Raw genomic sequence first — 25,644 nt, 5'->3', positions numbered from 1 at the left:
AAGATGATGTGGACTCCCTGAGACTTGGGTAGACCAGCTGTACTTGCAGCCCTGCCACAGGACAGGGACAAAGAGGCTCTGGCAGTGGTTTCTGGACTTAGATATTCAAAGCAAAGAAATGTGGCTGTGGGGGGAGGGAGGAGAGAGTAAAAGGGGCTGTGCTCCACCTCCACCAGCCATCCACTGTCCAGCCCTCTGCACTGAGTCAGATCCAAGTGCATTCACGGAGATGATGGGTCACAAGGCAGATTTTGAGATTAGTGGGGAGAGAATGGATCATCCGACAAAGAGTCTGGGATAAACTGGCCAAATGCTCAGAAAAAGGTGAGATTCCCAACCTCCCTCTTTATCTCTTCTTCTCAATTCCAAATGTAGTGAAGATTTAAATACATAGATACAAAGAGATGCTTTCAGGTGTTGGAGTAAAATACAGTTACTTAGTCTCCAGTCTTGGGCGACAGAGTTTTTACAGGCAGAATCTATACAGGGAAAGTTTGAGTTATTAATCTCACAAATATGTAAAATTAAAAAAAATTTTTGACTATGTATATATAATTTCTTTTTTCCTTTTTTTGGCTGCCCCATGGCATATGGAGTTCCCAGGCTAGGGATCAGATCTGAGCTCCAGTTGTGACCTACACCTGCAGCTATGGCAACACCGGATCCTTTAACTCATTGTGTCATGCTAGGGATCGAACCTGTGCCCTGGCACTGCAGAGATACTGCTAATCCCATTGTGCCACAGTGGAAACTCCTCAACAACATATTTTAATGAAAGTGAACCAAGAAACAAAGAGCTCAGTATGTAAAATAAGTGAAGATCAGTTGATCAAAAGAAAAACTGAGTAGAACATATGAGGAGAAAATTAGTCAAAGATCTCCAGATGGGTAATAAATGTGAAAAATGCTTATCCTGAATAATCAAAGGATATTAAATAAAATAAAAAGGGGGAAGCAGTCATTTTTCTTCCAAGTGTTCAGAGACGTTAAGACTAAGGGGAAAAAAAAGACCATTATATCAAGCATTGGCAGAGCTGTGGAAAATGGACTCCTTTTGTACACTGCTGATAACACAGCTTTCCTAGAGAGCAATTTGGCAAAAGCTTTTAAATGTGGGTGGTTTTTTGGCATGCCTTTTGATATAGCAGTTTCATTTCTAAGAATTTATTCTTAACAGTTTCAATGTGGATATATGAAATTGATTACAAACATATAGTTACAGAATGAAATAATACCAATATTAATTTAAAATTAGTTATAATAATAAAAATTAATGAAAGTGTTTTTTTAACTAAAATGTATTGAAGCTTTTATATACCAGCCATATAATTCTAATCCTCATGACAACTCTATGAGGCAGGTGCTTTTATTATCTTCATTGTATAGATAAGAAAAGCCAGGCACAGAGAGGTTAAATAGCTTGTTCAAGGTCATGGCCCTACTAAACACCAAGGCTACCATATATAATCTGATCTGTGTGTCACCTGAGGCCTTGCTATACCCTTGTATTGCCTTTGAAGTATATGGCCATCAACATTGCATTGGGTTTATAAATTATTCTCTACAGTGGAGTAATGATGACTTACTTCTATTGCTTCTTAAAAAAATTACTAAAGTATAGTTGATTCTTATATTAAATAAAGTAAGTCAGAAAGAGAAAGACAAATACCATATGATATCACTTATATATGGAATATAAAATATGGCGTAAGTGATCCTCTGTTGCTTTTTAATGAGCACTTACTGTGTTCTACGCTGTGTACTAAGCATTTTAGGCATGTTACCTCTTTGTCACCACCCAACACAGCTATATGATAAATGACATTAGCTTTATTTTGCATTTGCATAGAAGTAAGCCTTACAATTTAACTTCCACAATTCATAGAGGTCATTGTTAACTGCTCTAAAAAATCAACGTCAAGCATTTATAACAGTTTGGGCAGAAAAATAGAAGGCCCTCGAGGTATATCTTTCATTATTTAAGATTTGAACACACGAAGTCGAAGCCATATCTTAGTTTATGTGCAGGATTTTCTTTGTTAGCTGATTTTTAAAAAAGTAGATAGTTTGTTGAGTGAGTAAGTGAATTAGATCTCTTTTACAAGTCAACATATTTTGGTCTGTGTTATTGCCCTAGTCTGAATAATGCTGTTTAAAAAGACTGGCTTAGGAGTTCCCACTGCGGCTCAATGGGATAAGAATCCAGCTACATGGAGTTCCTGTAGTGGCATAGCGGAAACAAATCTGACCGGGAACCATGAGGTTGCAGGTTCAATCCCTGGCCTCGTTCAGTGGGTTAAGGTATTGCCGTGAGCTGTGGTGTAGGTCGAAGATGCGGCTCGGATCCCGTGTTGTTGTGGCTGTGGCATAGGCTGGCAGCTGTAGTTCTGATTTGACCCTTAGCCTGGGAACCTACATATGCTTTGGGTGTGACCCTAAAAAATCCAACTACAGCAGCTTAGGTTCAATCCCTAGCCTGGGAACCTTCATATGTCACCAGTGTGGCCATTGAAAAAAAAGAAAAGACTGGCATAATTCTTTTCCTTACTGTCGTCAAGTAGGAGAATCCACTGCATGAACACAAAGCTCCAGAGAGACATTGGGTGGAGCATCAAGGCAACTCTTCCATCAGGTTATGCCCTGCATCCCACTTTAACGGCCATATCTCCCTATGAAGGAGACAGGACCTTCTGTCAACTTTTCCCCACACATTCTGCTGACTGAGTGGTGATAACAAATGATACGCCAGAGGGAGAGCTCTGTTTAAATTACTTTGGCCAAGGCAGGTTGGAATGAATTTTTAAAGAGATTACTACAGAGTTTATCAGAGCCCTAAATATGCTAATATAATCTGATCTCCCATAGGCCCATGGATTTTTTTTTAGACCCACAGAGTAGGCAGCATTATCCACTGATTTGCCTGTGGAATGGTTTCCTCTTCTCAAAGTCCTACAAAGCACCAGCATTCCTTGGGGCATATTTTGGGTTTGGGGGACACAAAGACAAAGGTTATGCATTAAGTAGATCATAATTTGCATTTTTGAAGTGCATTCATGGCCCATTATTCTGGTTTTCACAAGAAAAACTCTAGCTAACTAATGGTACAAAAATAGAGGCAGCATTACAGAGGAATGAGCTCTCACCCAGGAGAGTGATGGGCGCTGGGTCTGGTCCCAGAGGCAACTGTGGGAAAATCACCAAGCACATCTATAAAGTGCTCCAGATGTTCCTCATCTATTAAGTGCTCCAGTTGCTTTCTGAAGCCCCCCCCCCCCCAAGTCTCTACCACTGGGAGTCTATGAAATTGAATTAAACGCACTCTACTCTTCATCTTATTATGACCAAATCTCTGGGTGGCATTCACCCTCTAGGTCTATTATTTCCGCTGATGGTTTGGGTTTTGCAAGGGAGGTCTTATGCTGTCATTCATTTTAGCAGCCAGCATTGCCTCATGTATGGACCTGACACTGTTCTAAGAGATGGAGATTCAGAGACAAGCAAGACACAGTGCCTGCTGTCATGGAGCTTGCAGTAGAGAAAGCTGAATGAACATGGAGACCAGATATGCATAGTAAATTGTAGTTTAATAGAAGTGTGCATTCTGTGTTACCATAACAGAGGAGAGACACCCCCCATCCACTGCCTTGTACCCTAGCTGAGGACAGCGGACTAGGTCAGGAATGGCCCTTCCAAGAACCTACACTTGAATGGACCCAAGAGGGGGCATCCATGGTAATCAGGTGATAAGATATGCCAGAAAATGAGGTTGATGTGGGAGGGACTTTCCAGGTAGAAGAAGCAGCATATAGAAAGACTCAGGAGGCAGGAGAAAGTACAGGCTCTTTAGGAAACAAGTAGGTCAGTGAGGTTCAAGCAAGAAACTGAGCTTATTGTAGCAAGGGAATGAATCACCTGATCAGATTGGCCTTTTAGAAATAACTATTGTGGTTGCATGGAATCCAGGCTAGAGGAAATGGATCTGCTAGCAGACTTCTTAGAAGTCTAGTCTAATAGTTTAATAATAACAATAATAGCAATAGCTAACATTTATTGAACACCTACGTGGCCAGGGCACTGGCATAAGCTTTTGATGGCCTCAATTCATGTAATTCTCACCACAACATATAGCATGTACTATAATTTGTTATTTCTAAAAGGCCAATCTGATCATGTGACTCACTTTGGAAAGCTAAGGTCTAAGATGGTCCAAAATTTTGAAAAGAGGTAAGTGGTTCCTATCCAGGAGTAAAATAATCATTCTTCTATATATGATATTTGATAGTTGTTGTAGTGTCAAATCACTAAGAAAGTATTGGCTATTAGATGTTGTTAAATGCCCTTGGCATCTCGTCTGCTTTAATGTTGCCAAATTACTTTGTTGTGAGCCACACGGGAAGCCCTAATGTTGCCAGATTACTTTGAAGGGAACTTGGGTTTTAGCTTTTTTCCCCTCTAATGCCCTGTCAGCAGAGTAAATTCTAAATTCCTAAAATCTTTTAAGAGCAAGTTTTGTGCCTCGTTCACCTGTGTGTTCATCAGAGTGCTTCCTATGGAGTGTTCTAGAAACAATTTTTATGTCAAAATAGATTCTTTCCAAATTATCCACACCTCTACTTATCCACACAGCAATTAGTAGTTATTTTTGGCTGCTAATAGACATATTTACTGCAGCATTGTGCTTTTTGCCTCAATGAGCAAGGTCTTACATAATTTTGTTTTACACTTAAATTCACAGTTTCCTTTTTTCGCCACAAAGGTTTTTGCCCTGCAATGCCCTAGTCTTTTTCTTCCTCTTAAGACAGTAAGAATCTGGCCATACAGCTGCTTAAAATTTCCATCTGATGTAAACAAAGATTTAAAAGAAAACTTCTGAAGCCTTTTAGTGTCTGAATTATAGTTTCTAATTATAGAGTGTCTAACCAGTGACCCACTTTTGGTATGAATTTGAGGGGTATGCTTCTTCTTCTTTTTTTTTACTTTTTATAACTGCACCTGGGGCATATGGAAGATCCCAGGCTAGGGGTCACATTGGAGCTGTAGCTGCCAGCCTACACCATAGCCACAGCAACACCAAATCCAAGCCACACCACAGCTTGTGACAATGATTAGTCCTTAACGCACTGAGCGAGGCCAGGGACTGAACTTGCGTCTTCATAAATAACAGTAGGGTTCGTAACTTGCTGAGCACAATGGGAACTCCTGAGGGGTACATTTCTTAGTTTAGCTTTTGCCTGTACTTGGAGGGGGGTGAATGTGGACCCTCAAGATGATGTTGCTGCCACTCAGCAGTGACCACATGTACCATCCCAATAGAGAGATTCTTCCTTGTTTAGATTCACAGTCCTTGGGGACAGATGCAGGTTTTTGCATTACTTTTTGCCTACAAGACTCTATTTCATCAGAGTCCTCAGAGAATTGAATGCTCATTTGTTCTTTCCAACCCTACCCTGTCGGCTTTATCTTGTAGATGCCACGTCATTTTGGCGGGTGTGGGTCATACATCCCCTTGGAAAGGGTACCCTTTAACACATTTAGTGATGTGCTCCCACACTCCATGTGGCCTCCAGAAATGTTCATACCTTTTGTGTGCAAAGACCAAATATGGATCTGCATCTTTTCAGAGGAAGGCAAGGGGGACTGTCTTCTCTGCTAGAAAGTGAAAAATTCTTAGGAAATACCAGATTAGATGTTGACTCTTGTACATACTCTCTGAGGATACACTTAGATCATTTCAGATATCTTTTTTTTTAATTTTATTTTCTGGAGCAGAGAAAGGTTTTTTGCAAGAGCTAAGCAAGGAGAATAGGCAGCTTGAGCTCAAAAGCTGGAGTTCCTGTTGCTGTTCAGCAGAAATGGATCTGACTAGCATCCATGAAGATGCAGGTTCGATCCCTGGCCTTGATCAGTGGGTCAAGGATCCAGCCTGGCCGTGAGCTGTGGTGTAGGTCACAGATGCCACTCGGATCCTGCATTGCTGTGGCTGTGGCATAGGCCAGTGGCTACAGCTCTGGTTTGACCCTAGCCTGGGAACTTATATATATTCCATGGGTGCGGCCCTAAAAAGAAAAAAAAAATCCCAAATTCCTTGCACATTTTCATTGATTTTGACCTTTTGTCTCATTGTTGAACCCAGAACTGACTGCCTTAAATCCAACAAGCATGTTGTTGAGCCTGGGGTGTCGTAGCTTTCCATTTAACAAAAAACTTTCCCTCTTTGATTCACTGGCATTATGTTTATAAGACGTGTTTGTTTTATTTCTAATGATGGCACTCTGGTTTTTCTCTTCTTTCCTTCTATCCAGCTCCTTTTTGTATCCCTGGTGACAAATGCTGAGGCACCAGCTTGGCCAGGTCTCAGGTTCCAGCTGGGAGGGAGAGTCTGGTGCCAAAGAAGCACTTCTTCGAGTCACCAACCAAAGACTCCACCTTGTTCTGATCCCAGCCCTGAACTGTCTCCATGGCAGCTGATGCTTTAGCCTAATGTTTTGAAGGAGGGCTGGAGGGGAGATAGGAAATACTTAGTGATACTTTATATCACCATGAGCACTAGGAAACTTTATATCTTTCTTGTTATGAATAGTCATATTTTTGCAACATACCAAATGTACCTCTAGTGAAAATTCTGACCCACAGACTTAAGAACTCTAAGCTTTCTGAGAGTTCTGACTTAAAACCGTGTATGTAAGAGTTCCCACTGTGATGCAGTGGGTTAAGGATCCAAATGCAGTGGCTTGGGTCATTGTGGAGGTGCAGGTTCAACCCCTGGCCTGGTACAGTGAATTAAGGATCTGACATTGCCACAGCTATGGCTCGGATTCCATCCCTGGCCCAGGAACTTCCATATGCAGTGGGTGCAGCCAAAAAAGAAGAAAAAAATAAATAAAACTGTTTATATAACTTTTGATAGTATTGGAAAAAGAAAAAAATTTTGGGACCACACCTGTGACATATGAAAGTTCCTAGGCTAGGGGTCAAATTGGAGCTGCAGTTGCCAGCCACAGCCACAGCAACGACAGGTCTGAGCTGCATCTGTGACCTATACTGCAACTTGAGTCAATGCCGGATCCTTAACCTGCTGAGCATGGCCAGGGATTAAATCTGCATCCTCATGGACACTATGTTGGGTTCTTAATCTACTGAGTCACAAGTAGTGATTTTTTTCACAACTCTGAAAAAAATGTTTTCTTTTGAAAAAAATTTAAGCCACTGAAACTACTTTCAACTGTTATGCCCTAAAACTCTGTTGATTTTGTTTCTGTTTCTCCCCACTTTACTTCTCCCCACTTTACTTCTAATATCTAAAGTCATTTAAGATTAATTTTTAGAATTCTGTAGTTTTATAGAGAAGTACTCTTAAAAAAAAGTACTGCAGGTGTTGCACACTCTTATGGTTTCATGCCATTTAACAAGTGACAACACACATAATAGGATACATTATTATTGTTGCTTTCAGACAGGATATCTTTTTGATATTTTCAAGACCCAGTATCTGTTATTGTTATGTAGATACTATAAAATGCATATTGTAATCAAAATCAGGAAAGGTGTGACTATAGATGCAAATAGCAATTATGCCTGTCCAGTTTTTCCTTAAGTTAGCCAGTGTTCAAGATCTTTCCTCTCACTTAGGAAAGGAGGGGAAGGAGGAAGAGACTCCTTACCCACTTCTGTCTAAAAGGAATTGTTTTTTCCCAATGCTAGGCATGCAAGAGGCCTCCATGAAGCTCACTGAGTCACTGCACGAAGTCTATGAACCTGACTGGTATGGGCGTGAAGATGTGAAAATGGTTGGCGAGGTAAGAGCCAGTCACAGCGCACAGGAGGCCTGGGGTGGCTTCTCTGAGGCTCCCACCGTGTTCTGCTTACTTGGCTTATCACCCTGACTCCCTGTCACTTCATGGCCCTGATCATGAGGGTCACCATGTACCCAGAAAGCATAGTGCAATTCTACCATCCACATTGACCCAAATGCATAGTAAGGGGTGAGCATGATGATAAAATCACCTAGATTGAAAGCTATGGATTAAAGAGTGTTTTTCTTCAACATAAGAATTGATTTTTCTGTTCCTTACTATACTTCTTAGCTCATTTCAGCAGGAGATTTTATGTACTGCCCCTCCTTCCACCAACCCTCCTTGAAAGAAGACACAGGAGCTAGGAAGATCATCCTTTCATGGTAACCCCAGTTGGTCATTTGCTGGTCTGCAGGGCTGAGCACAGGTGCAGTTGGCCTGCTAGTTGGAATTTAACTAATCAAAGTCTTTGTCCCCAGACAGCTCTTAACACTTCACATGCACCATCTAGCTCAGGGCTCTGGGAAGTGAGAAGGTGGTATTGCTGCTTTGAGGAAGGCAGAATGGGGGATGATACTGGCTGGATTCTTCAATCTTCTTGGGCTCTAATTTCCTCTTCTGCAAAGTGAGAATAGTAATTGTACATCCTAATAACACACTTAAAGCCAGTGTATTCACATCCTTGACCTGGAGCACAGTGCATGTGATTATTACTGATGTTACAAAGCCATCTGCCAGGGGTTCTTTCATGTCCAAGTTCTTTATTCAAACAAAGAGCAGTTGTTCTTCATGCCCACTTCATGGGAGATCATTGCTTTTCATGAGGCACAGAACACCTAAGAGATGTGGCCATCACAGTTTAGGGAAAGGTCTGGCATGTGTCACACTGATCTTCTGTGTAGCCTTTGGAAAGCAGCCCTGGGCTGCTCAACAGAAATACTGACATCCCTACGTTGATCCCCACATCGGTCCCAAGTCGTAATCTTATCATGACTGTGATAGAAACAGAGATTTATTTATGAGGAAAGCTTTTGTCGGTCCTGTCACCTCTTTTGAAAACTTCCAGGATGTGAATTGGGCAAAACCATCTCCACAAACCATTTTCCAATGCAGCTTTAAGTAACTGCATCTTCTCACATTTCTTGAACATAAAGACACTGTGTTTCAACAGCATGTTGTTAAAGGCTTAACTCATTTTGCAAATTTCTGATTAGAGATATATAATTATTATTATTTTTTCACAGCATCTGTGGTACAGGGAAGGTTTTTTTAAGATTTTAATTTTTTCCATTAGTTGATATACAGTATTCTGTCAATTTCTACTGTACAGCAAAGTGACCCAGTCATATATATATATATATATATATATATATATATACACACACATATATATATACACATTCTTTTTCTCACGTTATCCTCCATCATGTTCCATCACAAGTGATTAGATATAGTTCCCTGGGCTATACAGCAGGATCTCATTGCTTATCCACTCCAAATGCAATAGTTTGCATCTATTAACCCCAAACTCCCAGTCCATCCCACTCCCTCCCCCACCCCCTTGGCAATCACAAGTCTGTTCTCCAAGTCCATTAGTTTCTTTCTTTTGTACCATGTATTAGAAAGATTCATTTGTGCCATGTATTAGATTCCAGATAAGTGATTTCATGTGGTATTTGTCTTTGTCTTTCTGATTTACTTCATCTAGTATGAGAGCTTCTAGTTTCATTCATGTTGCTACAAATGCCATTATTTTGTTCCTTTTTATGGCTGAGTAGTATTCCATTGTGTTTATGAATCGCATCTTAATCCATTCATCTGTCGATGGACATTTAGGTTGTTTCCATATCTTGGCTATTGTGAATAGTGCTGCAGTGAACATATGGGTGCATATATCTTTTTCAAGGATAGTTTTATCTGGATATATGCCCAAGAGTGGGATTGCTGGATCATATGGTAGTTCTATACTTAGTTTTCTGAGGTAGTAGTTTTTGTGTGGAGTTCTTTGGGTTTTCAATATATAGTATCATTGCATCTGCATAGAGTGACAATTTTACCTCTTCTCTTACAATTTGTTTCTTTTGTTAATGTGGTATATGCTACGGATTGATTTGTGTATGTTGAACCATCCTTGTGAACCTGGGGTGAATCCTACTTGGTCATTGTGTATGATCTTTTTTATATGTTGATGTATTCAGTTGGCTAAAATGTTGAGAATTTTTGCATCTATATTCATCAAAGATATTGGCCTATAGTTGTCTTCTTTGACAGTATCTTTGTCTGGTTTTTGTGTTAGGGTAATGGTGGCATCATAGAATGCCTTTGGGAGTGTTCCTTCTTCTTAATACTTTTGGAAAAGTTTCTGAAGGATGGGTAAACCTTCTTCTTTGTATGTTTGGTAGAATTCTCCTGTGAAGCCATCTGATCCTGGATGTTTGTTTGTAGGGAGTGTTTTTATAACATATTCAATTTTGTTCCTAGGGATTGATCTGTTCAGTTGATCTGTTTCTTCTTGATTCAGTTTTGGTGAGGTGTATGTCTCTAGAAATTTGTCCATTTCATCTAGGTTCTCCAATTTGTGGCATATAATTGGTCATGGTAGTCTCATGGTTTTTTTGGTTTGTTTTTTGTTTTTGTTTTTGTTTTTTGTATTTCTGCAGTATCCATTAAGATTTCTCCTTTTTAATTTCTTATTTTGTTTATTTCAGTTATTTATCTCCTCTTTGGTGAATCTGGCCAGAGGTTTGTCAATTTTGTTTGCCCTTTCAAATAACTACCTCTTGGTTTTATTGATTTTTTTTGTATTGTTTTTTAAATCTCCATTTTATTGATTTCCTCTCTGATTTTTATGATTTCCTTCCTTCTGCTGACTTTGGGTTTTGTTTGTTCTTATTTTCTAATTCTTTTAGGTGGTGGGTTAGGTTCTCAATTTGAGATTTTTCTTCTTTACAGAGGAAGGCCTGAATCACTATGAACTTTCCTCTAAGCACCGCTTTTGTGGCAGCCCATAGATTTTGAATGGTTGTGTTTTCATTATCATTTGTCTCAAGGTATTTTTTAATTTCCTCATTTACCCATTTGTTTTTTAGTAACATTTTGTTTAGTCTCCATGTAGTTCATTTTTTCTCATTTCTTGTCCTGTGTTTGTTTTACAGTTTCATGCCATCCATTTTTGTCAGAGAAGATACTTGAAATAATTTCTATACCTTTAAATTTGTTGACATTAGTTTTGTGCCCCAGTATGTGGTCAGTCCTTGAGAATGTTCCTTGTGCACTTAAAAAAACTGTGTATTCTGATTTTTTCTTGGATGTAATGTCCTGAAAATGTCTAAGTCTAACTTTCGTACCGTGTCATTTAGGATCTCTGTTGCTTTATTAATTTTCTGTCCATTGATGTGAGTGGGGTTAAAGTCTCCTTATGTTATTGTCTTCCCATTAATGTCTGTTAATATTTGTTGTATGTATCTGGGTGTCCCTATATTAAGGGAATATATATTGACGGGTGTAATATCCTCTTCTTGAATGGATCTTTTTTATCATTAAATAGTGTCCTTCTTTGTTTTTCTTTATGACCTCTCTTTTAAAGTCTATTTTGTCTGATATGAGTATTGAAACTCCTGCTTTCCATCTTTTTGCATTGGCATGAAATATCCTTTTGCATTCCCTTACTTTCAATTTATATGTGTCCTTTGCCCTATGGTGAGTCTCTTGTAGACAACATATTGTAAGCTCTTGCTTTGTTATTCAATCTGCCACTCTAAGTCTTTTTTTTTTGTATTTTTTTTTTTGGTCTTTTCTAAAATGTGAGGGCCATGTCTTACTCCTCCACCATCCTTATCCTTCTAGCATATGGAAGTTCTTGGGCCAGGGATCAAATCCAAGCTGGGACCTGTGTCACAGCTGTGGCAACACTGGGTCCGTAAACCACTGCACCACAGCAGGAACTCCCTAGAGGTGTATAATTAAAAATTCAGCATGGAAAGAAGAATTTTTAAGGGATTAATAGAAACTTGTGTGAATGACTTTTAAGAACACTGCATTACATTCTGTGCTTGGCAAATGCCACTGTGGACATTTATTCCCAAGGAAACAGCTGCTATCCTACTGTGGACCTTGTGGCTGCCAAGATTTTTGGAATCTTCAATTCTTGATCCACATATGGGCCCTTTTGATGGTGAAAACTGACACTGCCTGTTCAGAGGGTCTACTCACATCAGAAGATGAACTTTTTATATAGTAGATTTCAATTTTTTGTTTGCATAGCATTCTTGACAGGGGTAGATAACAATTAGAATTGGGTTTTGAAATGTGAAAAAGAAGCAAAAGCAAATAAACCATTAAAAAGTGAGAGCCTTTTGAAGATTCTACATTTGTTATTAACTCAGTGTAAGAAATACATTTTTAAATGAGCCAAGCCCTTAGGTAGCTTATATTGTGAATTAGAGCCAGGAACCAGAGTTCCCGTCGTGGTGCAGCAGAAACGAATCTGACTAGGAACCATGAGGTTGCGGGTTCGATCCCTGGCCTTGCTCAGTGGGTTAAGGATCCAGCGTTGCTGTGAGCTGTGGTGTAGGTTGCAGACGTGGCTTGGATCCCGCATTGCTGTGGCTGTGGTGTAGGCCTGCAGCTATAGCTCCGATTAGATCCCTAGCCTGGGAATCTCCATATGCCGCGGGTGCAGCCCTAAAAAGACAAAAAAAAAAAAAAAAAAAAAAAAAAAAAAGAACCAGAAACTGGTAGCCAAATTGCCTTTAAATTTTACTGCATGTTAATTTTTAATTTTAATTTTTTTGTTTTGTTTTTAAGGCCACACTTGCAGCATATGGAAGTTCCCAGGCTAGGGGATCTAATTGGAGCTGCATCTATTGGCCTATGCCATGGCCACAGCAACACAGGATTTGAACTGCATCTGCAACCTACACCACAGCTCACAGGAATGACAGATCTTTAACCCTCTAAGCGAAGCCAGGAATTGAACCCACATCTTCATGGATACTAGTTGGGTTCATTTCCATTGAGCTACAATGGGAACTCCTCTACTGTATTTTTAAATAACCCACATTCTTTTGAGTATTTGCTATCCAGGGAAGTATTATTTACCTAACTTTATAGTTTCAGGTTTTTTAAAAGTTGGTGAAAATTATCCAATTAAAATATTCCCAGTTCTCTTGATTTCTCTTTTTCTTTCAGAAATGTGATGTACTGTGGGAAGACTTCCATCAGAAACTAGTGGATGGGTCCTTGCTGACACTGGACACCTATCTGGGCCAATTTCCTGACATAAAGGTACTTTACTTGGTGTCTACAAAGGATAGAATTGAATGGCCCCATGTACTTACTGAAACATGGGCAAGACGTAAGTGGAATTAAAAGTCCTCAAACTGACATCAAAGCCAGTGGTAACTTTTTATTTATTTAAATGTGGGATTTTTATCCTGTTCCTATCAGTTTAAAATGAAATATAGTTACAGAAATCACATTTTCCCCTTTAATGAATGTCTTTTGCTGTTATTTCTCTGCAAGTCTTTTTAATCATATAGATAGAAAGCCATAAATCAGAGATTAAGAATTCCTATCTTCTTTATGTTTGAACCTTTTTCTTAGATGCCATTTGACAACAATTTCCATTCGAATAAATAAAGATCACAGGGGAAGGAGACATTTCACTGCAATAGTGAAAGCAAAATCTGATCTTTCCTTGTTTACTGTTTATTTTGCATATATTCATAGAACACCTGAATTTTCAGGTTTACACTGAATTATTAAGATGTTAAACATTTGAAATACATTTGCATATGGATCTAAAAATATTTTGTCTAGGAGGTCCCACTGTGGCCTAGTGGGTTAAAAATCTGACTGCATGTTTTGATTTCCACTTATAAGTGATATCATATGATATTTGTCTTTGTCTTTCTGACTTACTTCACTTGGTATGATAATCGCTAGTTGCATCCATGTTTACTGCAAATGGCATTATTTAGTACTTTTTTAAGGCTGAGTAATATTCCATTGTATATATGTACCAGATCAACTTAATCCATCCGTCAGTGGATATTTAGGTTGTTTCCATGTCTTGGCTATTGTGAATAGTGCTACAACGAACATGGATAAGCAATGAGATCCTACTGTACAACACAGGGAACTATATCCAATCTCTTGGGATAGAACACGACGGAAGGTGATGTGAGAAAAAAGAATTATATATATGAAACTAGGTCACTTTACTGTACAGCAGAAATTGGCACAACATTGTAAATCGACTATACTTTAATAATAATAATAAGAAGAATCCAGCTGCAGTGGCTAAGGTCACTGCAGATGTGCAGATTTGATTCCCAGCCTGGCATAGTGGGATAAAGGATCTACCACTGCTGGACACTGCCACAGCTGTGGTGTAGGTTGTAACTACAGCTCAGATTCAGTCCCTGGCCCAGGAACTTCCATATGGTGCAGGTGCAGGCATATTAAAAAATAAAAAATTAAGAATTGCTTGTCTAAAACACTTATCTTATTTGACACACAGATTCATTGAGAATGGTTTGATTTTTTTTTTTTTGTCTTTTTTTAGGGCTGCACCCATGGCACATGGAGGTTCCCAGGCTAGGGGTCGAATCGGAGCTGTAGCCACCAGCCTACACCACAGCCACAGCAACGCCAGATCCGAGCTGCATCTGCAACCTACACCACAGCTCATGGCAACACCAGATCCTTGACCCACTGAGCGAGGCCCAGGGGTCAAACCTGCAACCACATGGTTCCTAGTTGGATTCATTTCCACTGCATCACAGTGGGAACTCCAGATTCATTGAGAATGGAATACACAAATGAAGAATTGAATATCATCGATTTAGAATTGACTCGAGGCAAGATAGTTTTTAAACCATCAGAGTTGTGCATAGCAAATGATAGTATTGATATATCTGCCACCTGATTGTTTTCCCTGGTCATAGAGAAGGGCCAGGTGAGACAGCCATGTGCTGCCCTTCCTATAGTCTCAGGAAGCTAAGAACCAGCATCTGTGGGCATCTGCAGTATCTTATTAGGTGACTTCTGATGTGAATCCACATTAACCTGGCCTTCTTTATTGCACTGGACCTGGCCATCAAACAGTAAAACTTCTTGGCCAAAACTGCACTCATATCAGTGATGTTAGTTTCCTTGGTCCCACACAGACTAACGCTAGTTAGCCAACATCCAAAGTGTATTTTGGGACACCAGAGGCAGCAGACAAGAACATAACTGGATCATACTAGGTACATTAGCCTTGTTGCAGGATGTCCCAGAGAACAAATCCAAATGATGGGTTCTCAGTGCTATTATCACAAGAGGCAGCAGAGACTTTATTGAGTCATTTGTGTAGCTACATCCTAAGGAAAAGGTATTAAGTTTGTTAAAATTTTCTAAGAAATTTTTAAAAATTAAATTTAAAATTCTATACAAAGGGAATGTGTTTTGCTATATTTTTAGATAATTTGATAGACATTGAATTTTGTAATTTGGAATTTGTAGCATTTGTGGAGTAAAGAATGTCAGAATTTGTTTATTGCATGGTAATTTGATCTCCATAAAAATCAACTCTCAACAAATCAGAAGAGAGTAAAAGAAAACTTCATCCTCCTGTTTGAAAATTTCAAAGAACCTTGCAACTCATCTAAATTATTTATATAGTATTTATAGTATGATTTAGATAAACAAATGAAGGTTGTGATTGACTAGACAGGAGCACATTTGAAAACTTAAATGAATAGAAAACAAACTTATGGTTATCAAAGGGGAAATGATGGGGGAAGGATGAATTAGGAGCATGGAATTAGTAGATAGAAACTACTGTACATAAAATAGATAAACAACAAGGTCCTACTGTATAGCACAGGGAACTACATTCAATAGCTTATAATTACCTATAATGGGAAATAATGTGAAAAAGGACTTTGCTGTACAGAAGAAACTAACAAAAATTATAAATTAAGTATACTTCAATGAAAAAATTTCAAGGAAAATTTTGTTGAGTTTCAGGAGCAAAAACATAGTATCATCAAAAAAGTGCCAAGGATCTTATCTGTTATGGTACTGATCAACAATAGTTTTTAGAAACCGGCCATTCTGTCTAGGAGCGTATAATTTCAGAAGGCAACTACACAAGAAGTACCTGCATTGAAAAATGGAGAGATTAAAATAAAATCATGATAGATTATATTGGTTAGTCTTTAGAGTTTGTGGAAACACTCAGTGGAATTTTTGCTTAAGCAGTTCTTTTCCTGGGGTCCAGTGTTGAGATCATGCATAAAGATGATCCTTCAGTTACTGAAGAACCTTTACACTAGAGATTTGGAGTCATATTATCTAGTTGGATGCCCTGAAGATAAGTGAAATATGTATTGTGGTTTTACCTGTGGCATGGAAAGAACCAATACACTTGTTCTCTCAAGTCACATTTAGAATATAAGAGTATACACATAGGGTTTCAATCCAGATAGAGATTTGTGAATCCATTGCATTTGATGAACAGTAAAGGAAATAGCAATGTTTAACTTGGAAAGGAAACAGCTTGGACTTGGACAGGAGGTAGGATAGCTGTTTCTAATAGTTGAAAGACTTTTCTTCTGTGAAAAGACGCAAAAGTATGCCTTTACTCACTGGATGGAAGTTGGAAGTGGCTATACTCTCTGTCACTTCACAGAGTACTGAGTGATTATGTAATGAATGGGTTATTGATGAAAAGGAAGATTGTGATTAAATATTCACTGGAGAATTTTCGAAGCCTGGAACACAATTGACTTCTTTGATGCTCATTAAAAAAAATCAGCAGGCTGTGCATAGTTAAAACCTCAGGCAAATGTTCAAATATTTACTGCAGCCCATCAGTGAGGGCTATGAAATGCCATTCATGAGGGAATGATGTTTGACTTTTCCAGCTGTGTTTGGCAGGACACCTGGTGTTACAGTTTTTATTGCATAGCACGGACATCTAAAGTCAATGTTGTAATAAGAGCCAGCTTGTCATCAACCCATGCAGGCTTACAGCTGTGAGCAGTTATTGTAAATTGTGGTATAGAGTTTGTCCTGATGGCCTTTCATGAGCCACTAAGCATATGTTTACACAGTGGGCCAAAATGAATTCCAAATTTGGCTTGTTGAAATTTTTTAAAAATTTCAGTAAGTTACTTTTTTTACTGCCTAAGGTCAATGCATAGGGGGAAATCTGAAGAAATTTATTTAATAAAGTTTACTATCCAATGGTTAAATGAGAATTATACCATTTTCAATATAAAAACTAGTGTATTAATCCTATCCTTATTTAGAAGATGTGATTCTTTTTTCAAGTTTCTCAAATATCAGATAGGTAAGGAAATAAGATTGATTTGTTTTTCCAACACAAAAAATATATGCATCAAAATGAGTGATGGCCTCAAAATAGTCACTTCTACCATGATTAAGCTGTACTCTGCCATTGCCTTCTCAGTTATATAAGAAAACAAGTCATTATTTACTTCACTTCTTGTTTTTGATGAAAAAAAATAAGGTCTAGTGCACTCTTTCCAGGCTTAGAAGTCACAGAATTTTGGGTCTCTTCAAAAATCAAATTTATCTTCAAAGAATCAAGATGTACCTCTTGGAAGATATTAAAGGAGATTCCCCCCCTTCACCCAAGTCCGCAAATCAGAGCTTTGTAAGTGTGTCCATAGAGTCACACAAGGTCACTAACTCGAGGGACAGCGCTCCTTGGAAGGTAATAGATGTCTGCTAAAAATAATGAGTTTTGTCACCTTATCAGCACACTACCGAACTTTACTAAAGGCTTCTCTCTACTCTGGCTGGGTGAATTCAGCATATTTTAAGTGAATGTGGCATGTCGGCTATGCTTTCCACCAACACCAGTTGCAAATGGTCTGTGCAGAGGGTAAAGTGAAAGGGATTGGAAGCAGATAAAAGAGAGTAACCCTCTCCCCCCAACCCACCTGTCGCCACTCCTGAAGGGGGTGTAGAGCAGTAGCTCAGAGTGACAGATGGTAGTTGAATGACAGAGTCTATCAGAGAAACGTGGGTACTGCTAGGAGTTCTAACCAATAATCAAAAGCAGGGACCAAGTGAGGCAAGTGAGGGCATGAGGGTTCAAAATGTTAAGAAGACACCTGCTGGGACTGCTGACCCTGCATGAACATGACCCCAGGAGTGAGGGACTCCTTAAATTTTGTGCCCTAGGCATCATCTGACTCCTGACACTGGTCACGGGGCTAATATCTAATTCACCTTTCATCAGTGACTTTCTGAGTAAGTCTGGACAAGTTAGAGGTTAACCTCACGCGAAGTCAAATTCCTTACCTAGAAAATGGGAAAATCCCTGAAACACCTGTACTGTGTGTTGCTATTGAGGATCCAGAGGACTATGTTTTATAAGCCATAAACATTTATATTATTATTGGTTTTCTTCTTCCTGCCATATTGAAATCAAAGTTTTTTAGGGATCTTCTTCTTGAATAGCTCTCAGTAAGACTAGCTGGGCATTGCTGGACCACGTGGGATTTTTTTAAATGACAGATGCCTCAGCTTTGCCTCCAACTAATTAAATCAGAGTCTCTTAGTTTGGGTCTCAAGAATCAGTACACTTTAGACTACTTGCTTATTAGTCATTCCCTTTAACTTAATTTTCAGTGGTTTTTGTACAGTTTTCAGTGTACATCTTTAATTTATCATGTCTAAATTTAAATAGTATTATAGCAGTTTATGAAGTCTAAAAACTTTATAGCACTGTATTTCCAGCTCTTCCTCCCTTCCTCTGTGCTTCTATTATCATAATTTTCCTTTTACATAGGTTACAAAGCCTATAATCTATTGTTTCTGTTTTTGCCCTTGATTGTCAGTTACCTTTCCAAGCAATTAGAAGTAAAAAACAAAATCTTGTATGTTTACCTTGATTTGTACCATTCCTGATACTCATTATGCAGCTCCACTTAGTATTGGAATTCTTATACTGGCAATGAGTTCTCCCAGATTTTGTTTTTTTTAAAAAAAACCTTTTATTGAACCTTTACTTTTATTTATTTATTTATTTTTTTGTCTTTTGTCTTTTGTTGTTGTTGTTGTTGTTGCTATTTCTTGGGCAGCTCCCGCGGCATATGGAGGTTCCCAGGCTAGGGGTCCAATTGGAGCTGTAGCCACCGGCCTACGCCAGAGCCACAGCAACGCAGGATCCGAGCCGCGTCTGCAACCTACACCACAGCTCACGGCAACGCCGGATCGTTAACCCACTGAGCAAGGGCAGGGACCGAACCCGCAACCTCATGGTTCCTAGTCGGATTCGTTAACCACTGCGCCACGACGGGAACTCCTGAACTTTTACTTTTAGAAGGTGTTTTTACTGGGAATAGAATTCTAAGATCTCTCTTGATTTTTTTATTTTTCAGTGCTTAAGAGATGTCACTCCATTGTATTCTGGTTTCCATAGTTTCTGAAGATCAGTCTTCTGTTACCTTTGTACTTAATATTTTTCTTTATTCTTGATTTTAAGCAGTTTGGCTATGATATAGCTGGCTGTGTATTGTTTGGTATTTTACCCCTCTTAGGATTTTGTGACTTTCTTTGATTTATGCTTTGATGTCTTGCTTATTTTATAAAATTCTCAGCCATCATCTCTTCAAATATTTCTTCTGACTCTCTCTCATCTCTTTTAGACTCTGGTTATGCTGTGTTAGACTAACTGATATTTAACATTGTATTGCAGGTCTTGTATGCTTTATTCTGTTTCTTTTCTAACTTTTTTCCTCTTTTTATTTGAGTGGAAATAATTTCTCTTAATTTACCTTCAAATGAACTCTTTTCTCTGCTATTTTAAGTCTAGTAAAGAAATTTCTCCTCTCTAATATATGTTTTTATTTCTAGCATTTCCACTTGATTTCCATTTGGCTATTAAAGTTCCCATATATCTGCTGAAATTCCCGCTGTGTTTATGTATTTTGTCTACTTTTTCTAACTAGATACTTTAATATATTAATCATAGTTATTTTAAAATTACTGATTGATATGCCAACATTTGGGTTATGTATAAGTCTGTTTCTGCTGATTTTTGTCTTTTTTCATGGGCCATTTTTCTTTTTTAAATGTGTATGTTTCAAAATTTTTGATCAAATGCCAGACATCATGTACAGAATAGTGAAGACTGAAGTAACAGTTATGCGTGGAAAGGGGCATGCCTTGTTGTCAGGCTAATAGTGTGAGAGTTTGAATCAACCTGATTGCAACTTGAGCTGGATTTGGATTTTGTTGTTGCTATTGTTATTTTAGGGCACTATAGATTTCAAATGCCTCTAGAATTGGCAGCCTAATGCCTTGTGTTTATGGTCTGACATCTATAATGTGTTTTCAGACTTTTGGACTGAAGTCTATTTTTTTCCTCTTCTTTGACCCACAAAGGGTGGACCCTTGGATGCCAGAGAGTTTTTCTCAGATTTCAGGTGTCCTGGTATGCCTTTATTCCGGGGGGGGGGGGTTTCTCTCCCCATACACTTGTCTTTCCTCCAATGGGAGCTTGTTATTCAGCACTAGACTTGGAATGGCTTAGGCTAAGTCAGCCTTGTAGCTGTGATTGGTCTTGAGCAGGAGTTTCCTGCCCCTGCCCAAGGGGGATCAGACCTCTTCTTTTTTCTTCTTTTTTGTCTTTTGTCTTTTTAGGGCTGTACCTGAGGCATATGGAAGTTCCCAGGCTAGGGGTCGAATCAGAGCTGTAGCTGCTGGCCTACACCACAGCCACAGCAACTTGGGATCCTAGCCACATCTGTGACCTACACCACAGCTCACCGCAATGCCAGATCCTTCCTTAACCCCAAGCAAGACCAGGGATCAAACCCACATCTTCATGGATACTAGTCAGATTCGTTAACCACTGAACCACAATGGAAACTCCCAGACCTCTTCTTATTACAGGAGTCAGATCTTGGGCCTAAGAAGGTTTTTTGCCCCTCCCTTATGGCAATATATATTTTTCTTTTACCGTTCTGTGTGTAACAATTATTTTTGAATATATCCTGAGGCCATGGGGATTCCTTTCCCTCCTGCCGGCCAGATTGACTTTACTTCTATTCCCCTCTCCACCACCCCCCCAACCAGAATCAGTGGATCTTTGCCTTGTTTTTGTGGACAGGAGGATTTGTTGTTTCCTTCTCATGTGGCTTGAAGCTTTTGCTTTGTAAAGAGGAAAATGTCCAAGGAAAAGGGCAGGGCTTTGTTTCTTCCCACAAGCAGTTAGAGGTCACCTCACCCTCACCTGTACTGCTAAGGAGTTTCCGGTCTCCAGATTTTCTTGTAGTGTCCAGTGGAGGCCCAAGGGAAGAGCTTGCTTACAATACAACTTCCCCTTGTATCTTGAACACCCAGTTATTCCAGACTGATGCATTATCCCACACGAGGCTTTTAACAGTTGGATACAATTTTGGTTGACTTCTTCTTGTCCTCTTGTGTGGTGGCCACAACTTTTACCTGCCAAAGCTAACATAGTGTGTGTGTCTCATCTCTCCTTGGAGGTACTCTTTGGAATTCAGGTTATTTTATTGCCTTCTGACTTAACATGTCTGATGCAATCAAGAAGATTTATGCTTTTATAGATTATCCAAGTTTTTTCCTTGTTAGTGTGGAAGTAACATTCTTTGCAACTCTCTATATCCTAACGGGGAGTGTATGTCTCTAGGAATCTATGTATTTTTACAGCTCCTCAGTTCTAATGGATGAAGGGGTTGAGGAACAGAAAAAAGGGTTTCTTAGGAAGTAAGTCTGATTTATAGAACTTCTGTTAGTATGAGAGTTTGTTCAAAATATAAAACCAAATCCTAATATAGTCATCTACTATCTTCAAAATGGAACATTTTAGATTTAGAATAGAGGTTAATAGAGAGTATAGGTCTTCCTGTTTCCTTCAGCCAATTCTGGCATTTTTCTGTTCTTTGGCTTCAAATTCTGCCTTCACCTTCTCATGGTTGACCTAATTATTATCTGAAGTGAAGGTCTTTTTAAAAAGGTTTTATTGAAGTATAGTTGATTTAGAATGTTGTGATAATTTCTGCTGTACAACAAAGTTATTCAGTTATACCTATATACACATCATTCTTTTTCTGATTCTCTTCCAGTATAGGATGATCACAGAATATTGGGTAGAGTTTTCTGTGCTATACAGCAGGTCCTCATTGGCCAGTCAGTCAGATGATCACATTGAGTGAAGTAAGTCAGAGAAAGACAAACATCATGATATCACTTATGTCACTTCTATTTGGAATCTTAAAAAAGGATACAAATGAATTTATTTGCAGAACAGAAAGAGACTCACAGACTTTGAAAACAAACTTATGGTTACCAAAGGGGACAGGTGGGAGGGAAGGATGGACTGGGAGTTTGGGATTGGCATAGGTAGGGAAGGTATTTGCCTAATGGTTTTCACACAGGATCAGAGGCAGTAGTCTGATTTCCGTGGATCATTTATCTAGTGAAATTCTGGTTCACCTCTATCTCAGTCAGGACATCAGCTACTCATTTTGGTCAAGAAGAGAATCTTAAAAAAAAAAAAGAAAAGAAAAGAAAGAAAGAATCTGTGACTGTATCTCTTTCTTAGTGAATGTATTTCCCTGTTGGCAGAATCGCATTGCAAAGCGCAGCAGGAAGCTAGTGGATTATGACAGTGCCCGTCACCACCTGGAAGCTCTGCAGAGCTCCAAGAGGAAGGATGAAAGTCGCATCTCTAAGGTAGGGATGATCCTACTGTTGTTACCATTCCTCATACTCTGTGACCTGTAGCAACTTTGCTCTTTACAGTGAAATCTTTGCCTTTTCATGAAGATTAGAATCAGGACAGGATTTAAACAAACATGGTGATTGTGGGCTGCTTGCCTTAATTTTTTTTTTTTTTTTTTGTCTTTTTGCCTTTTCTAGGGCCATTCCCATGGCATATGGAGGTTCCCAGGCTAGGGGTTGAATTGGAGCTGTAGCTGCCGGCCTACACCACAGCCACAGCAATGTGGGATCCAAGCCACGTCTGTGACCTACACCACAGCTCTCGGCAATGCCGGATCATTAACCCACTGAGCAAGGCCAGGGATCGAACCCACAACCTCATGGTTCCTAGTCGGATTTGTTAACCACTACACCATGACGGGAACTCCTGCTTGCCTTAATTTTTAAGCAACACGAATGGTTTTCAGGTAATTATGGAATTCACATGGATGACACTGACTCATGCATGGTTATCATTATAGATGTTTGCCTCCAACAATATTGCCTGATCATGGAAGATGATAAGAACCCCCGCATTCTTTCTGTGGTTGTGGTCCATACTTCATGCCAATGTGTGGATTCAGATAGGAAACCCAATGGGAAATTCTCAGATATAACTTCTGTGAGTGTACAGATGGGGCTATAATTGCATAATATTCATCTCTTTCAGAAAACCCATTTCTAGAGCTTTTTACCATGGATGTCATTCATTGACTGACAACTCCCTGAAGACACCTGCTAACTTCTCTTTTTGCTCCCAGTCTTGTCACTTTCCATCTGCCCATACACAGCTGCACGAATGGCCTTTCTACAGCACACATCTAGATAAAGTGTCTCCACTGCTCAAGTCTTTATTTATGTGTTTATTTATTGGCCATGCCCACAGCAAGCAGAAATTCCCAGGCCATAGATTGAACCTGTGGCAAGGTATCAACCTAAGCCACTGCAGTGATAGCACCAGATCCTTATCTGGCTATGCCACAAAGAAACTCCATTCCACTGCACAAATCTTCTAATGGCACCCATTGCCTTTAGAAATGTAACAAAGAAACATCTACATTTCTTAGCATGACCTATGCGACCTTCACAGTTTGGTTCTCACTCACATCCCCATCCCTGTCAACTTTCAAGTCTTTCCTCTCCTTTCCTTTTTCTACACACGCATCCTATCTCGAGTCTCTGTGGCCCACACATTGGTACTGGAGCAGCCTCTGCCCTTCCGATGAGGCTCCAGAAATGCTAGGCACCATGTCAGCCCTTTGTTTACATCTTCTTTCCTTAATGCTCACAACACCTGTGAGGTGGGCATTGCTATGACCACTTTACGAATCTGAGGTACAGAAAGGTGAAGCAGTCTAGCAGGTCCACCTGATCAGCAAGCTAGAATTCCTACCTAAGCAACTCCACCTTTAGACATTGGGATCCATTCCTCACCCCCTTCAGTAGCAAGTATTCTCTGACTCTTCAGGATGCAATTAAAATATCAGCCCCCGCTTCACTGTGAAACCTTTTCTGTACTCTGTACCATCTTCCCCAATAGCATGCTCTATAACAGCCCATAAGCCCTATCTCATAGTGCAATTATCTGGACTTCCCACTAGATGAGGAATTTCTTGGGGAAGCATCTATGCCTAGTATTCCAAGCAGAATAGTGTGTGTGACAGGCAGGTAGTATCTTTTGTAGAAGGAATGAATCTGCCAGAAACTACAGAAATAACCATGGTAATCACATCTTCCTTTTAAAATAAGATTTAATATTTCACTTCTTGAAAAAGATCTTGTATATTTTAACCAGATTTCTCTCTTTCCCAAAATGTTTCTAGGACACTGTAATGCTATTCTTATTTTATATTAAGTGATGTTGTTCTGTCTATAAATGGCTAGTGCATATACGATATCTTTTAGGGTAAACACGTTATGTGTCATTTCTAGGCAGAAGAGGAGTTTCAGAAAGCACAGAAAGTGTTCGAAGAGTTTAACGTTGACTTACAAGAAGAGTTGCCGTCATTATGGTCAAGGTAAAGATGCTTCTGTACAGGGTATATAAGTCAAAGAACAGTGAATATCCCCTATCTTGTTTTATTGCTTGTGATGCTTCAGCCTTGTCCAAAAGAAGTGTTCAGTAATCTCTAATTTCCAATATGGTAGCTACTTGCCACATGAGGCAGGCTGTTGAGAACTTGGAGGATGGCTAATGTGATTGGGGAACTGAATTCCAAATTTAATTTATTTTGTTTTAATTCATTTAAATAAGCCCATGTGGCCGGCAGCTACCACATTGGATGGCATAGATTTAGACCTTGTTATAGTTCTCAAGTGGAAACCTAAATCTTAATTAGTGTTAGGAGAACTGTCCTTAACCTTGAAATTACAAGGATGTCCTTTCAACTCTTGGAAAAACTTCCTTTATTCCAAGAGCTCAGTTAGTTTTATGTCTTTGACAACCAAGCCTCTACTATTTCAGCCCTGAGCAGTTAATCTGAACTTTATTTATATTTTAGACACATAAACATTCTTCTAATTTACAGATGCTCTGTGTTTCTCATGCCATTAAGTTCAGTTTTCTCACTTAATGGCAGAACCAAGAGGTTGTTTGGTGAAGTAGGGCCTGATGTCTCTCAATTTCCATCAGCACCCCCATGCTACCAGCCTAAATAAACTGAATTGTGCTTGTCATACAACATTGCTTTAAGTCAAATCCTAAATCTTGGTGAGGATATGAAGAAAAGGGAACCCCAGTACACTGTTGGTGAGATTGTAAATTAGTATAGCCACTGTGGAAAACAGTATGGCATGTCCTCAAAAAACTAAAAAAGAACTACCATATGGTCCAGCAATTCCACTGTTGGGTATATATCCAAAGAAAACAAATATACTAATTTGAAGAGATGCATGCACCACATTGTTCATAGCAGCATTATTTCCAATAGCCAAGAAATGAAAGAAACCTGTGTCCATCATCAGATGAATGGATAAAGAAGATTTAGTATATATATATATATATATATATATATATATATATATATATATATGTATATATATATATATAATGGAATATTACTAAGTCATAAAAAAGAATGAAATAATGTCATTTTCA

At 39.1% G+C, this 25,644-nt stretch overlaps 1 protein-coding gene and 1 long non-coding RNA gene across 4 annotated transcripts in view; one reads left to right on the top strand and one right to left on the bottom strand.

Moving 5' to 3' along the window:
* Positions 1-25,644, bottom strand: part of LOC146400096 (uncharacterized) — a 127,007-nt gene that overhangs the window by 36,652 nt on the left and 64,711 nt on the right. The window contains exon 3 of one of the 2 annotated variants that reach the window (XR_014816176.1): positions 22,054-22,329. The exons of the other annotated variant lie outside the window; for it this stretch is intronic. This is a non-coding gene — a long non-coding RNA (uncharacterized LOC146400096). Of the gene's footprint in view, positions 1-22,053; positions 22,330-25,644 lie in introns of those variants that run through there. 2 annotated transcript variants of the gene reach the window in all.
* AMPH (amphiphysin) overlaps positions 1-25,644 on the top strand; it is a 172,193-nt gene that overhangs the window by 86,780 nt on the left and 59,769 nt on the right. For both annotated transcript variants that reach the window (XM_084974427.1, NM_001244203.1), the window contains 4 exon segments: positions 7,702-7,796; positions 12,984-13,079; positions 22,413-22,520; positions 24,480-24,565. In XM_084974427.1, the coding sequence (XP_084830553.1) occupies positions 7,702-7,796; positions 12,984-13,079; positions 22,413-22,520; positions 24,480-24,565 (385 nt within the window).

This window comes from Sus scrofa, chromosome 9, assembly GCF_054392235.1.
Source record: "Sus scrofa isolate SSC_HxYL_T2T_F1_AM1 chromosome 9, Sscrofa_HxYL_maternal_Yorkshire_Landrace_v2.0, whole genome shotgun sequence".
NCBI classification, from domain to species: Eukaryota; Metazoa; Chordata; class Mammalia; order Artiodactyla; family Suidae; genus Sus; species Sus scrofa.
Note: the sequence above shows the minus strand (reverse complement) of the source record. Positions and strands in the feature narration are given on the sequence as shown.